The sequence below is a fragment of the Vanellus vanellus genome, assembly GCF_965231255.1.
Source record: "Vanellus vanellus genome assembly, chromosome: 13".
NCBI classification, from domain to species: domain Eukaryota; kingdom Metazoa; phylum Chordata; class Aves; order Charadriiformes; family Charadriidae; genus Vanellus; species Vanellus vanellus.
In genome coordinates this window covers 1462300-1477874 of record NC_138918.1, presented here as the reverse complement: position 1 = coordinate 1477874, position 15575 = coordinate 1462300, and the positions used below count along the sequence as shown (strand labels likewise).

Genomic DNA, 15575 nt, shown 5'->3' with positions numbered 1-15575 from the left:
CTTTCTGCTCTCCAATTTCCTCCCCTTTGTCAGTGACTAATACTGACAAGTGAAAGAAGCTTTTTACTTCATGAGAAGCTTTCTGGGTTTAGGTCTGTTTTCCCCAGAGTGTGTCAACAGCAGGAAGGTGGTGTGTGTGCATATACAAATGCACCTATGTTAAGGTGTTTTATCATCCGTCTGTCTCCTGGGCCATGTGCCTGTCTGTCCCCTTCCTGTTCTCAGCACACCTCCGACGTGCTGTCTGCTAAACGCTGTGGCCCTGTGACGTGTAACCGCGCTGGCCCTTCGCACTGGGCTGGCACAAGCGCCAGAGCCCGCTGCCTCGGCACCGCACCTCGCGCAGAGCCGGCACGCCGCGCTCACCCGCGCGGCCGTGGCGAGAGAGCCTGCAGCAAACCTGAGCGCAGGAATTGGGCGCAGACGTGCAAGAGAGAGGATTTGGGGAGCGGGAAAGAAATATAATCTCCTCGAGGGGGGTCATCCCCCCCCTCTGCTCTGCCCTGGGGGGGCCACATCTGGAGCGCTGTGTCCAGTTCGGGGCTCCCCGGGTCAAGAAGGACCGGGAACTGCTGGAGAGGGTCCAGCAAAGGGCTACAAAGATGAGGAGGGGACTGGAGCATCTCTCTGCTGAGGAGAGGCTGAGGGCCGTGGGGCTGTTCAGTCTGGAGAAGAGAAGGCTGAGGGGGATCTTATCAACGCTTATCACTCCTTCAAGGGCGGGTGCCGGGGGTGGGAACGGTCTGTGTGCAGTGGTGCCCAGTGACAGGACAAGAGGGAACGGGCACAAACGTGACCATAGGAAGTCCCACCTGAACCTGAGGAGGGACTTCTCTCCTGTGGGGGCGGCAGAGCACTGGCACAGCTGCCCAGAGAGGGGGGGAGTCTCCCCCTCTGGAGCCATTCCAAACCCGCCTGGAGGTGTCCTGTGCCACTGCCGGAGGTGGCCCTGCTCTGGCGGGGGGTGGCGCTGGGGGAGCTCCAGAGGGCCCTCCCAGCCCCCACCAGTCTGGAATGCTGTGATACCTGCCTCTCTTCAAGTCCAGCACTTGGTAGCCGTTTGGAAGAGGTCTTTGAAGGCTGTGTGCTCCCAGCCTGGCGCCCGTCTCTCCCAGCACTTCTGCCGGGGCAGACATGGCAGCAGCCGTGGGTCTCAGGGCCGTGCATCTGCCCTGGGCACACCAGCGCCCCTGAGCCCCCGTGCAGCCTATGCCCCCGACGATGCCCATCTGCGTGCTGCAGGCAGCGAGCCTGGGCTAGGGCAGAGAGCATTGCGTGGACATCTCACAACTGCTTCATGACTGATTTGTCCTTTGCCATACAAATCCTATGAGGAAATGTTTTTAGTCCTTTACACAACCAAGGGAGGTGTTTCCCCCTCTGTGTGCTCACTGTCCCTTTGGTCCCCTGCCTGGGAGATGACGACGAGGGAGGGGATTGTGCCCCTCTGCTGCGCTCTGCTCTGCTCTGGGGAGACCCCCCCGCAGCGCTGCCTCCAGCTCGGGGGGTCCCCACAGCAGAAGGCCCCGGAGCTGTCGGAGCGGGGCCAGAGGAGGCCCCGGAGATGCTGGGAGGGCTGGAGCCCCTCTGCTGGGAGGACAGGCTGGGAGAGGTGGGGGGTCAGCCTGGAGAAGAGAAGGCTCCGGGGAGACCTCAGAGTCCCTTCCAGTGCCTAAAGGGGCTCCAGGAGAGCTGGGGAGGGACTCTGGGTCAGGGAGGGGTGCGATGGGATGAGGGGGAATGGCTTTAAACTAAAAGAGGGGAGATTTAGACTAGATATAAGGAAGAAGTGTTTTACACCGAGGGTGGTGAACCCCTGGCGCAGGGTGCCCCGAGCAGCTGTGGCTGCCCCATCCCTGGAGGTGTTCAAGGCCGGGTCGGACGGGGCTCTGAGCGACCTGATCTACTTGAAGATGTCCCTGCTCATGGCAGGGGGGTTGGACTGGATGGCCTTTAAAGGTCCTTTCCAACCCAAAGTATTCTATGGTTCGGTGATTCCATTCTGTGATTCTATGAGATGCAGCCAAAGGCCTTGTGTGGCTGGCAGGCCGCGGTGGGATGGTTACCTGTGCTGGATTCAGACGTGGCGAAGGAGAAACAGCTGTGGTCTCCACACTGGCTGCATCCACGGACTGCGCCTTCTGCCCAAGGAGTGTGGACCGCGGTGGGCTCAGGCTGCTGGGCAGACCTGGGAGGTCAAGAGTGGTTTCACAGCTCTGTATGGAGAGCTTCAAAGATCTTTGTTGTCTGAACACAGCTCCAGCAACCCAGTAGCTATGGGGGTTACTGGAGGTCTCCCCAGCCATGCTGGGTTTTTCCGTATGTCGAGTTTTTCTGTTCTGGACTGGCTGGCAGAGCTTGTTGACCAGTATCAGGTGGCTGAGGGAGCCCGCAGTGTGTGGGGAGCACCACGCAGCGTAGAGCCTCCATTGCCGCCGTCCCTTGGCAGAAGCGGTTGGATTTATAATTTTCTGCAGTGCTATAAAGATGAATTGAGAGTGTAAGAGTGCAGTGGAGTTACAAGGAGGAAGGCGCAGGGCAAACACGCTCCTGTCTGAACAATCTGTAACGTTATTTTTGTCAGTAATCAGTGGAGACTTGGGTCTGATGAGCAACAGTAAGAACCTCTTTAAAATTCAGCCCCCTTTCGCGGGGAGGAAGGATGGTCCATCAGCGGACTGGCATATGAGGCTTAATCTTAAAATACATCCTTGTGCTCTAAGCCCTGCATATTATCAAAGCCATTTTGGAAAGAGTGGAATATTAATATCTGTAAAGCCACGCTGGGCAGGAAAGCCCTTTGCCGGGCCAGGACCCGGAGGGGTCCCCGCGGGCTGGGCCAGCCCAGTCGGGTGCACTACGGTCACGGTTTTGACAGCGGGGCAGATGACGGCCCTTAGGGCACTGGAGGAGCTTCGCTCTTGGACCTCTTACGCAGCAGACCTTTCTTCAAACTTGGAAACCTTCTCTCATCCTGAAAAGATCTCTCTCTTCAAAAGGCTTGAGGCAGTATAGGAAAAGGATTTCTTTTAAAAAGTAGTGTTTTTCTTGGAAAAGGAAATGATACTACAGAATTGTGGCTTGGTTAAAACCCTGATGCTGTAGAGTGTTGTTAATGGATTAACACACTGACAACGGATAAAAGGTTTGTCCTGAATAAGATGGATGTAGGATGACAGTATCTCCTTGTTTTATGGTTGCATAGTTGACCTCTGCATGAAATTTCCTTTTCACTGTGTGCATACTTTGCAATTAATGGCATAAGCATATTGTGTTTCCTTGTCTGTCCTTTTCCTTTTTTTTTTTTTTTTAAAGAACAGTCTCTGATGATTAACAACCTCTCTATTGTTTCATGTAGCCGAACTGGAAGAGCGAATATGCAGGCAGACACATTTTCCCCTGTAGCTGATGTGCTGTGCGCCATGACTTGAGCTGCGTGCCCGGTCCTTTAGGCCTGGGCAGCCGAGGAAACCACGGGGAGAAGGACAGCAGATAGCGAATCTGTGCCAGGAAGGGTATCAGGTGCCAGAGCAAGTGGCTGAAACCTAGGCTGACCCAGAAGAATTGGGAAATATTTTGGCATCCTGAGCACAGGAACTGGTGTGCGCTGAGCACGGGCAGTGGCCGGACTGGGAGCGCAGCCCCGGGTGAAAGCGGGTGCTCATGGGTGGGCTTCTTGGGCAGGAACCCGGCTGGAAGCGCAAAGCAAGGCTGTAAGAGCCGAGCCACCCTTTTCTTGTACGTAGTGTTAACCTGTATGTCTGGGGCGAGGATGGCGGAGCCCGGGGCCTGAGGTCTGTGTAGGATCCCGAGGACGTGCCGTGCGCCTGCAGGCCTGTGAATAAGAGTTACCTCCAGCCGTGTCCCTGGTCCCTTCGGTGGGTCCCCAACAGAGGTACTGAAGTTGGAGAGAAAAACTTCTTTGGGGACGGCTGACTTCGTGGCCAGGGCTACAAGGCGGCACCACCGGCGGAGGAGCCCGCTGTTGGTTTCCTTCCCTCTTTTCACTTATTTTATTTTCCTGATATAAACACTGCTCCTGGAGGAAAACTCACTTGCTGACTACAGCTGCTTTTGCTGCTGAGTCATCTCCCAGTTTCCAGATGTGAGATGATGGATTTCTCCTGCAAATGAAAATCTCTGCTTTGTCCTGCGTTGCAGAGCTCGGCGCCCTGGGAGGGGGAGAGGAAGGTGCTCCTTGGGAAGCCTTCCAGGAAGAGGGGGATTTAGCGTTGAGGGGACATTTCTCTGCCCAAACCCTCTGTTTTGAGCTACACCGTGAGATTTATACCTCCCCAAACGCGTCCTGGGTGGCGGAGCGGACCCAAGCCGTCCTGCTGCCCTGTGGCTAGTGCCAGCACGGCTGTGGCTGTGCCGCAGGTGGCAGCGAGGGACAGGTCCCCCTCCGTTAAAGGTAAACCTGCAGGAGACAAACGGACTGGTTCATTCCGTTGAGTAATGCTGACGAAGCTCCCTCGTTCGGCCCCCTGCCCCGACTGGCACGTGCAGCCGGCGTGCGGGGCGAGAGCTGCTTGCCTCCGTGTTGCCACCGCAGAGGTGTCCGTGGAGCTGTGGCTTTGGTTGCTCCCCACAAGCCTGGCACCGTGGCCGGTGGGTGGGAGAGCACGGGAACAGCCTGTGTTTTGATGACCTCCAAGGAAGGCATCTGTTTAAGTGGCCTAACGACGATGGGCTGTGTGACACATACAGCCTCTTTATGGGGTGTTTTTGGTACGGGTAATGGGGATATTGGGCTGGTGTTGGGGCAGCCAGGGTGAGCGCGGTGGTGAGGTCTGCTGTGGTCAGCAGCGTGCGTGCCCAGCTGCCGCTGCCACCGGTCCTTTGAGGACACTATACTCTCAGCTTCCCGGCCCCGTGCTGCTGCTGGAGCTCTCGGGAGAAATCCCGCCGGCAGGGACCCCGCTGGAAGCACACAGACCCTCGCACCCGGGGGCAGCTTCTGAATCTCTGTCCCCGGTGTTAACGTCATTAATTAGGAGCCTGCGGTGGGAAAGGTGGAGGAGCGCTTGCCTGCCCGCTTGCAGATCAGAGCCTCTCCTCCTCCCCGCTCCCCTCGGATGCGTTGGCCGTTGCTGCCTTGTGTGTTGCTATCAACATCGCCTTTGGAAACTTTCCTTCCCCGCTTGCTATTTCTGGAGGGAGCATGTGATTGAATCGGTTCCCCGTGCTGCGCCGCGGTGGAAGGGGGCTCCCGGCTTTGTTCCCAGCAGAGGAAGGGTGTGCACAGCCTACACAGCCCCTTTTTCCTGTTTGAATGGATGCTGCCACGCTCGGCTCCAGCTTGTGATGCTGATGGAGCGTCGGGGTGTGTGTATGTGTTTCTGAGGTTGATGAAGGATTATTTTAAAACATTTTACTCAGTTGAGCTACAGAAATACAACCTGTCTGAAGGCTGATCTCTTACAGCCGCGGTTTTCATTACGCTGGGCTTTTAAGTCATCCTCAAACTGTGACTAAAACCTTCTGCCATTGTTTTTCCCCTTTTTATTGTATCCACTGAAACATGACTTTGATCTAGAGTAGCCAAGCCGTAGCAGTGACCGGGACAGGAGGAGAAGCGCCGGTGTTTGAGGAGAGGAGAGTCTTGGGCTGAGGCCCCAGCGTTGGCCCAGAGGGTGGCTCTGTCGCGGGCAGCGCTGGATGCATTGCCTCATGCTTCTGCATTTCAAGTCCTCTCTAATGACATTTCTTTTCCTCTCTCGCTCTTTGCCTGGCTCGTTCATGCAGGCTGTGTGGTGCTTGTGGGTGAGGGTGGCTTTCTGCTCCTTGCCTGAGTTGCACCTACCAGATGTTACTGTAGCGCTCGGAAGATATAAAGGGAATTGTCTGCTTTGCTCGAAGTTTATATCCTTTATGTGCATCTTTGAGAAGAGGAGAGGACAGGAATGCCCATCTTTTGTTTAAAAGCCCCTTTAGTTTCTGTTTTTACCTAGTCCATCCCACTTGCATTCTCTTGTTTTGAGAACTGTCCGAGTTGTCATGTTAACACAACTCCAAAGCTGTGGCAGCCTGACGTTTTGCATGCAGTAGGCTGTGGTGGGCTTTGGGGACCCCACTGCTGGGGGACGTCAAGGCAGGTCCTCCCGACAGCCATCACCAGTTGGGGTGACACCAGACGTGTCAGCAGTCCCTTCCCAGGTGGAGCCAGGGTCTTCATAAGATTTTCTTCTTGTGTTTTCCAGGTCTACAACTCGAATAAGGACAACCAAAGCGAAGGCAGTAAGTATTTCTTTCCAAGGCAGACCCCTGAGAAGGCGGCTGTGCTGTGCGGTGTGCAGACTGGGGGGGTCGGCAGGAGGGGCTGAGCTGGGGCGGTGGGGACAGCGGGCTGTGCTGTGCCCCCCTGGGCCAGGGGCGCGGGGTGACGGGGCTCGCTGTGGGGACTGCAGGGTGGCCCTGGGGAGGAGCTGGATCTGCCACCCGGCAGGGAACTGGTGCAGAAACTTGGTGGTGGGACTTGGGGCCATGGAGAGCGGTGCTGAACCATTCCCTTGGCACTCTGGGGTGCGTCCCCTCCTGCCTGCTCTGCACCCTGGTGTCCCCGGGCCGCAGCAGTGGTGCAGGGGGTGCAGGCATGCCTCGGGACCGGTCCTTTCACTTACTGCAGCCAACGAGTGCAGGTGGCATCCGGGACCAACCAGCTCCCCTTTCTGAACCGGAATGTGGAGGATGAATGGGCCTTTTCCAAAGGGGAACAGGAGCAATAATATAAAGAGTAGGGAGGTCCCATCTAATCAGGATTGTTAACAAGACCCCCTAAAAAAAACCCAGCTGTTTTTATTGTAGTTTGGGCAATCAAAGACTTGAGTCAAGAAAGCACTTGTTTTTCTTGTTAGAGGAGCTGTTGCACCTGGTCCTGGCTCTTATGGCCTGTGTTTGAAAACCCTTAATTGAGCCATTTCCCAGTAGGTTTGAATTGCCGTAATTTCAATACTCAAAACTCTGATCCCTTCCCTCCTTCCCCCAAAGTCATCGGTCACACGGGAGCCCAGCCCGGGTTGACGGTTAGTAAGTAGTTCATTTTTATGCTGCCTCAGACAGGGCATTTTTGTCTTGAGTAGAAGCATTTTTCTCATAATAATGGGTATAATTTACAGATAATGTTCCTCGCGCCCATTTCCAGCCCTTGCACAGAACAGTCTCTTCCTCCTCTCTGCTCTCTCTGATGTGGCTTCTCCCTTCCTTGTTGGTCCTCCGTGTCGTCAGCCGCGTGTCCATCTCATCCCGTATGTATTCCACCGGGCTTTGTGCCACCCCGATGATCCTCGCAGAGTTAAACGCTGTGCCTCACGCCGGTGAAGGACAGTATGGCTCACGCCCCAGCTGGATGGGAAGCCTGCGTAGAACAGCTCCATCTTTTCTCCATTTTACAGAGGGGCAAAATGAGTTTTTCGAGGCAGAGACAGCAGGGCTTGCTCAGCTCCGTCACCGCTCTGTGTTCCCTGCGCACAGCCTCTGGCTCTGCCAGGACAGTACGTGGTGATTTGGCTCCAGAAACTTGTTAAAATCACCATTTTCTAAACTTTGTTGAGGGGTGATGCAAAAGCAAAGAAAACATTGGGGATGGGGGTGGAAGGAATGATTGTGAAGCAATTGGTGAAGTAATTACCGCTTCTGAAAGAAGCGCCTGTCAAATTGTGACCTTCCCATGTTACGTGCTGTTCACCAGATATTCTCCTGGGGCTGTGACTTACGCTGGAGTCATCCTGCAAAGTAACGGCGGCTCTTTTAGGGATGGTAAGAGTGTGAGTCAAGTGTGGCCGTGACTTTCCCAGGGTTATTTGTATTGTACGATCCCGGTCTTCAGCTGCCGAGCGTGCAGTGGATCCCAGGTCAGGGCTCCTTAAATGCCCCTTTAGGGTTTCCTTGGGGCAGGGCAGGGTGATGGTGCACCGCTTGGGCTCTTCTCTGCCCGGCAGCTTCTGCGCCCGGAGCCCCCGCTCCTGCCCGTGGTTCATTGTGCACAGCCCCATCGAGGGCCCGCGCTGGCAGCGGCACGGGCAGCACCACGCTGGCCTGCAGGTATCTAAAGAGGTTGTTTTCCCGGGCTTAATGGGAAACGGGTGTAGGTGTCGGAGGGGAACGTGTCACTCTGTGGGGCGCTGGGCTGTCGGGGTGGTGCTGGGCCGGCCCCCAGACGGATCCCCAGCTGCGTGCCCGTGCTGGGGCTGTGGGGCGCCGGTGGCTTTGAGGAGAAGGCTGGTTTGTCCCCGGGCTGGGGGCAGCTCCCGTGTCGGTTCCCAGCCTGGCCCTGGGCTGCCTGTGCCGCTTTGGGAAGTTGTTTGTTTGTAGTGCTGGTAGCGACTGCAGCCCCCGCCTCCATCGTGCCTCTCCGAAGCGGCTCAGCGTTTGGCAAAGTGTAGTGAGACTTTGACAAAGACACCAAATGCCAAGTTTATCCCTGCGCGTCTTCACCAGATGAGTACGAAGCTGGGTTTAACCAGCTGAGGAGGCTTTGGCAAAGTTTCTTCTCTTTTAGTACCTCTGCCATTTTGATGGTCCGCCTTAAAAATGAGAACAGTCCCTTTTCTGCTCGGTAGACCCTCCGCCCCCCACTCCGGGGAGCGCGTAGGGACCCTGGGCTGAAGGCTGACTGTGTAGCAGCGCTCCCCAGCCGGCTGGTGGCAATTATCCTCACATACGCCTCTGACTGGGGCTGCCGCTGGTGTGTTCAGACATCTGACTCTGCTTTAGCCCTCATTAAAACCATGTCTGTAGTGAACTGCTTGCCTCACCAGCTACACTTAAAAATTGATTCGGAGACTGGCTGTTTGCCACGCAGCCCTTGATGCAGGAGCTTCCTATAAGGACTCGAAATGAGGCAGTGATTGAGTGGAGTCCGGATGCAATTCCTGACCCTGAAAACCTGTATGCCTCTGCTTCCTCCCGCACTTACGTTACTCTGAAGGAGACTCGCAGTGCGATAGTGAGGTCTGCTTTTTGGCCACTGTCTAATTTTAACAGAGCTTTTGGGTTTTGCATCCTGCTGCGTGGCCAGATGGCCATCGGCCTACGGGGTGATTTGTCTTAATCTTCTTTGGGAGGTGGGAGGAGGCAGTGCCGAGCGGTGGGGGCGAGCGGGTGTCAGTGAACCGCGGGAGCCAGATGAATTTAGATGCGCTGGTTTGCAAACCAGGAGGACTTGCCCTGCTCTGTGGAAACAAATCCTCCAGGACATTTGTGCTTATTGCATGGAAAATCACAGAACTCCTTTCCCTTCCCCTCTCCGCCATTTCCCTCTCATTTTTCCACTCGGTTCCCTGTTAGTTCAGGACCCCATCAAAAGCTGTCTTTATTTTCTTAAGCTCTTCGCAGACCTCGAATCCCTCGACTGCCCCGTCTGCTGGTGCGCTTGGCGGGGTGGCCTGCCCCCCCCCAGCAGTCTTCATTTCCCAATCTGGGCAGCTCACGGGTACTTTGAGACTTGAAGTAAGACTTGAAAACTCATTTCTCTCTGGTCTTCGCTTCGTGGTTTCTCCCTTTTTCTGGGGCTCTTAATTCCATAAAGTCTTTGAAAGAATTCGTGGCAGTAATCACTGTGGCACTTCGTTGCACGGCACAGACGCGTGTGGTGGGGTATGCAGCAGCGCGTGCTTTGACCTTGCGCTGCCGCGACCGATGCGTGCACGGCTGGAGTTAGCGAGGTTGCCTGAGGCTGAACAGAGCTGATTCGGTCTTCTTACCCCTTTCCCGATGCCCTGATATGCCATATCAGCATAAAGTAAAGGAATTAATGGATTAAACAGAAATAATCTGCTAGGCAAAACCAGAACGGGATGAGACCAGCTCAGTAGCACGAGAAATATGATGCTACATGAGGGTCACATAAGTGTGTGTGTGTGTGCAACAACTGTAATACAAGCAAAGGGTATCACCTTTGCTGATGTGAAATAGTTCTCTGCCAGATTACAGTATGAATACTGCATCTCAGTTGTGCATTGGAATGCTGCTCTTGTGTGAAGGGCCTGTGACATGGGTCCTGCGCTGGAGCTGCTGCACATCTTTCCCCTGGGGAAGGAGAGCCTCGAGGGAGGGGGAGCAGCAGGAGGCAGGGCCGGAGGCTTTGCACCTGCAGCGGGTTTGAATGCAGGGACAGAGGAAAACACCGCCTCTGACACCAGAAGAGTTTGTAAATCCACTCCCGGCGATGGCCGAGAGGCTGTTGTAAACGTAGAGGATGGGGATTAGGGGCTCCTGTCGTGAAGAGCGGAGACACGTGTTGGCCATGCTTTTCTGTGGCAGCCCCGAGAGTTCGCTCTGCCCCTCCGCCTCCCCTCGCCCCGGCTCACGCGGGAGGCAGCTCCACGCCGTGTGAATCCGTCTGAGCGTGGGCCGTGGGTCCCGTCCCTCCCGTACACGCGCCCCTGCCTCTGCCTCGCCGCAGCGGCAGCTCGCGTTGAGGTCAGCAGCTGAAGACTTGGGTCTGGCGGGGTTTTTGATAGAGCAGGCTTTTTTCTATTTTTTTTTTTTCTTTTGTAGTGAATCTCAGGGAGCCCTCTCCCTGCACTAGTCCTGCTGCGAGGGCATGGGGGAGAGCAGGAAGGAGGAGGGGGCTGTACCAGGCTGGCCGCGGGCTGGCCGGAGCTGCTGGGACCCCAGACCCTGCCTCTCCTCCGGGCAGGCTCCCGCGGTGCTGCTCTCTCCAGCCCCGGGCGGCCGTCGGCTGCCCCCCCTCCCCGCTCCCTCACCTGCGGCCGCTGTCAAACAGGAGCCAAGGGGGGGTTCAGCTGCTGAACCAACGCTCGGGGCTGCGGGTGGCTGCGCGGGGGGGGCGAGTGGAGCGAGCGTGAGGACCAGAACGGCAGTAGGTACAAATCCGACTTTGGTCGGTGCTGTTGCTGAACTGAATCATTGGGTGAAGGAATGAGATAAAGAGGCTGTTTCTGCGAGCGAGGAAATCAAGCTTTTACAATGCTCGTTAAAAGTCAAATTGAAGGATGAATAAAGGCACTTTGGATATTTAATTAGATATTATTTCTGGATATAACTACTGCAAATAAATCCCTGACCTTTCCTGATCCAGAGCTCAGCAACAAGTGGACGAGCTTATTCGTCTGCTCGGGAGGATTGTGTGTGGTCACTTCCATCCTACAGGAGAGCTGGGGAGGGACTTTTGACAAGGGCATGGAGTGACAGACAAGGGGGAATGGCTTCAAACGGGAAGAGGGGAGATTCAGAAGGAAGAAATTCTTGGCTGTGGGGGCGGTGAGCCCCCGGCGCAGGGTGCCCCAAGAAGCTGTGGCTGCCCCATCCCTGGAGGGGTTCAAGGCCGGGTTGGACGGGGCTGGGAGCGACCTGGGCTGGGGGGAGGTGGCACTGGATGGTCTTCAAGGTCCCTTCCAACCCAGACTGTTCTATGATTCCATGAATAAGTCCTGCTGTACCAGGTCTGCCTGCACAAAAGGGCTCCTGCACGGTGGTTTCCCGCTTCTCAGGTACCTCTGTGCTTGTGTTTATCGGTGATCGGGGGTATGGTAGGCTGTGCCCCGCTGGTCGATGGCGCATTGGTTTAATGCCGTGTCCGTGCTTGGGGAGCGGTTGGGAGCAGCGCTGGAGAGCCCTCCCGCTGCAAAGGGCCCCGGAGCTGCTGTGTGTTCACACATCCTATGGCAGAGGCATCCTGCAACTTGTGTGCTTATGTTGGCTCAGCACTTCAGTGTGCTTGCCCAGAAAAATATAATAGAGCTGGTTTACTGTTTCGCTGTTGCAGGTTCTTGTGCCGTTCATCACACAAGAAACACCACCAGCAGCGAACTCAAAACAAGTGATTAGTGAGGGACGGCACCACGCGAGCCGTGGGTGGCCGGGGAGCTGGCCGCTGGTGGAGCAGCAGTGAATCCGTGTTTAAATAAATGATGTGAACAGGGGGAATGCAAAAGAGTAAAATCGCACCTGCCTTGCTGTGAGGACACTAACAGCCCTGGGCTGCACTCTTGATAAAGTGCAGTTTTTTGTCTCTTGCAACACGGCATTCCCTCAAGTCTGTGCAGACGTAAAGTCATCTGCTTTTAAGCCAAGGCTATGCCTTTTCTACCTTCTGGAGCTCAACATCTTAAATGGTGCAGCTGTACGGAGCCGTGCTGTGTGATCCTGGAGCATCTCCGCTGAGGAGCGGCCGAGAGCCGCGGGGCTCTCCAGCCCGGGGAGGGGAAGGCTGAGAGGGCATCGCGTCAATGCTGATCAGTATCTCAAGGGCGGGTGGCAAGAGGATGGGGCCACACTCTTTCCAGCGGTGCCCAGTGACAGGACAAGGGGTGATGGGCACAAACGTGACCATAAGAAGTTCCATCTCAACCTGAGGAGGGACTTCTCTCCTGTCCTGTGCGGGCGGCAGAGCACTGGCACAGCTGCCCAGAGAGGGGGGGAGTCTCCCCCTCTGGAGCCATTCCAAACCCGTCTGGATGTGTCCTGTGCCACTGCCGGAGGTGCCCCTGCTCTGGCGGGGGGTGGCACTGGGGGGGCTCCAGAGGGCCCTGCCAGCCCTGACCAGTCTGGGAGTCTGGGGTCCTCTGTCAGGTGCAGTCGGGGTAACCCCGCACCTTGCGCGTGGCAGCGGGGAGTGGAGCGGAGCGGGTTGTGGTTCTACCGCAGTCCCCGGTGATGCTCCTCCTGCCTGGTGGGTCCGCGCTGCCGCTGGGGCAGATGCATCACCGGCAGCTCGAGGGCCAGCCGGGGTGAAAAGCCTTTGCTGGAGGTGGCAGGAGGGGAGAGGTGAGGGGACGATAGTGCGCCCTCCCTCCCGCAGCCCCAGCCCAGGGTGCTCATCCCAGCCCTGGAGCCCGCGGGGTCTTTGCGCACCCCTCGCTGTGGGGCTTCTGCCATATGAAGGGTTTCCCAAACTTTTATATAGAAGGGAATTAATTTTCCTTAACAAATAGCTGTCTGCAGGCAGTGTTTTCCACCCGGGGGTGGAAAGCTGACTAAGGGATACGTGCTTCCAGCAGGTAGTTGGGTCTGTGTATTAGTAATTCCTTGAAATTAAATGTGAAGACCTGCAACAGCATGAGTTAATTGAGTTCTACATTCTGTTAACACAAATGTTTTAGATCTTACTCTTGGGCAGAGTCAGCTGCCTTCAGGACATCCTAATTTGCACCAAATAAATATTTCATTTGTGCTAATAAAAGAAGGGGCTGTTCTTGAACTGTGCGCATCTGCATAGAGTGAGGGTAAATGGGATGGAACGTGTAGCATTCATGAGACAATATCGTTTCGCTCGGCTTTTGCATCGCTGGGGGGGGCGGAGTGTCTGCCTCAAGCGTGGCGCAGGCAGGGCACAGGCAGGGCGCAGGCAGGGCGCAGGCATTGGTGGGGGCCGGGGCTGGCGCTGGCTGGCTCCCCCGGGACAGGTCCCTTCCCGCTGGGCACGGGAGATGCTTCAGACAGAGATTTTACCCCAAATTCGTTCCCATCTCCCAGTTTCTATTGCTCTTCCACTGCCACATGTTGTCATCTCTCTCCTCTTTGTGTTATGTTTTTACCTCCACGCTTTCACCTTTTGATTTTTTTACTCCGTTTTCCTTCACAGTTGCTGCTCACAGTTATCTCCCGCTTCTCTCTTCTACTTGTTTCTTTCCCAGTTCTCCTTTTACCGTAGCTTTTGAATGCTCTAACCTCTCATATGGCTTGTCCTTGAAAAAACCTGCATCTGCCCAAAGCCACCTCGAAAGCCCCCAGAAGAGATCCGAGGCAGCGACGGGCCCCACGGCGCGGCCCCCGCGCAGCCTGGGAGGTCAGTCCCGTCCCCAGCCACACAGGCGGTCCCCAGCGAGGGGTGATGGAGATGGCCCGGAGGTGAAGGCATCCCTCCAGCACACCGACGGCTTGGTTAGCTGGGCGGAGAGCTGAGAGGGTCTGTAGGAATTAGCAGGGACGCATCAGCGAGCTGCCCCGGGTGCTGTTTTCAGGGGTTTGTTGTGTCAAAATTAAATGATTCACGTTTTTTTCCAAGCAACCTCGTGTCAGCTTCCCAGACAAAGGTCTCTTCAGGTTATCTCACCTTGATCCTAACTTAATATTTTGACCGACTGCAGACGTAAATCTCTGGCAGAGCCCGGGGCTCTGCTGCTGGGCAGGCGTGGGAGGTGCCGGTTCAGAGCCACGCGGAGGCTGAAGTGAGGGGTTAGCGTTCTGCGCTTGCCTGGGCTACACCTGGTACGAGCTACTGTACTCGTGCCTTTCCTCCGTGAACACCTAATTTATCTCCTTCTTCCTCCCCGCCTCGTTTGAGCAGCGGTACAGCGGTGCTGGGGCTGTCAGCGACGAGGGCGGGATGAGCGTTGCGCTCGGTGTGACGCCGTCCCTCTGCTGGGTGGTTATCGCTTCTCTCTTCTCTTCCCTTTCAGCTGCCCAGTTGGATAATATCGGCTTCAGCATTATCAAGAAATGCATACATGCTGTCGAAACAAGAGGTAGCGCACTTCACCAGATGGTCTTGTTTTGGGGGACGGCCTTGCAGCTGTTTGAGCGGAGCAGTTGCCTACCTGCTCTTTTCACGAGCACAAGCGATTCATTAACCCGCGGAGACCCGCATCAGAGGAACCCCGTAAAACGCTCAGGCGGGTGCCTTTACTGAGATGGGCGCTCGCCCCGCGGCCGGGGTTGGCGGGGGCTCCGCAAACCTCAGGGCAGAGTTAGGAAATAACGCCCTGGACGTGCAAGGTAGGGGAAGGGACCAAAGGTGGGGACTTTGCTTGAGCATCCCTTCGTGCGGTACCACTGCAAACCACTTCCTCTCCTGTGGGGTAACAAACAGATCTGGGTGTCAATCCTTCCCCTAAACCTCTTGGGGAGACTATTTGTATACAGACGGGCTAGCTCGTTAGCGTCTGGGCCCCCGAAATGTGGGTCTGGTTCTCACGTCCACTCACGCCTCACTGATGCCTGCACAAGGTAAGAAAGAGGCCTCCCAGGAAACTTTGGGCGGAGTAGGACTCTGAGCTGGCAGTATTTCTGCCTGTCGCCTGTCACTGGGGGTCTTCTTCCTGCCCATAGGCAACGTAATACGTTGTGGGCTATTCAAAGGTGGCATTTTCCCCTGTAATACTGGCAGCAGTGCAGAAACTGCAGTCCAGAGCAAAGGAGCACCTGGGAGCTACTGGGCTCCCGCAGCATCCCGCAGGAGGGGGAACACCCAGAGGTTTTCATGCTAAACACAGCATGAGATGAGACCAAACAAGTCAAGTGCAGTTCTGGGGGAAGTTTGGAGAGCTCCGGCTGGGAGGCGCGGGACGCCTGACCTGCAGTGCTTCGGTGGGAAGGGGCTTGTGTCACCGTGTCCTTTGGCTGCTCTCTGCCCTAGCAAGTTGCTTGGTTCTCGTTGTTCCCTGGATGAAGAACATGCACAAGTCCCAGACCTCAACCTTGAACAACTTGGCACAGTAAAATTTTCCAAAACTGCCCTTGTCTTGTGCGTGGAGTGCAGATCCATCGTGGTGCAGCCGTACTCCCTCGCTGTAGCGGCGTGGTGGAAAGATGTCCTCGGATCTTTTATTACTGAGCTAGTTGGGGGGGTCATACTTTTAATCAATACATGAAAGCTCTGACATCAAAAC

The 15575-nt window shown here is 55.9% G+C and overlaps 1 protein-coding gene across 1 annotated transcript in view; it reads left to right on the top strand.

Annotated features, from left to right (window-relative positions):
- The window catches only part of ARHGAP26 (Rho GTPase activating protein 26), a 153227-nt gene that overhangs the window by 59245 nt on the left and 78407 nt on the right, over positions 1 to 15575 (top strand). Inside the window, exons 12-13 of the mRNA XM_082489744.1 lie at positions 6204 to 6240; positions 14367 to 14432. Of these exons, the coding sequence (XP_082345870.1) occupies positions 6204 to 6240; positions 14367 to 14432 (103 nt within the window). The remainder of the gene's footprint in view (positions 1 to 6203; positions 6241 to 14366; positions 14433 to 15575) is intronic.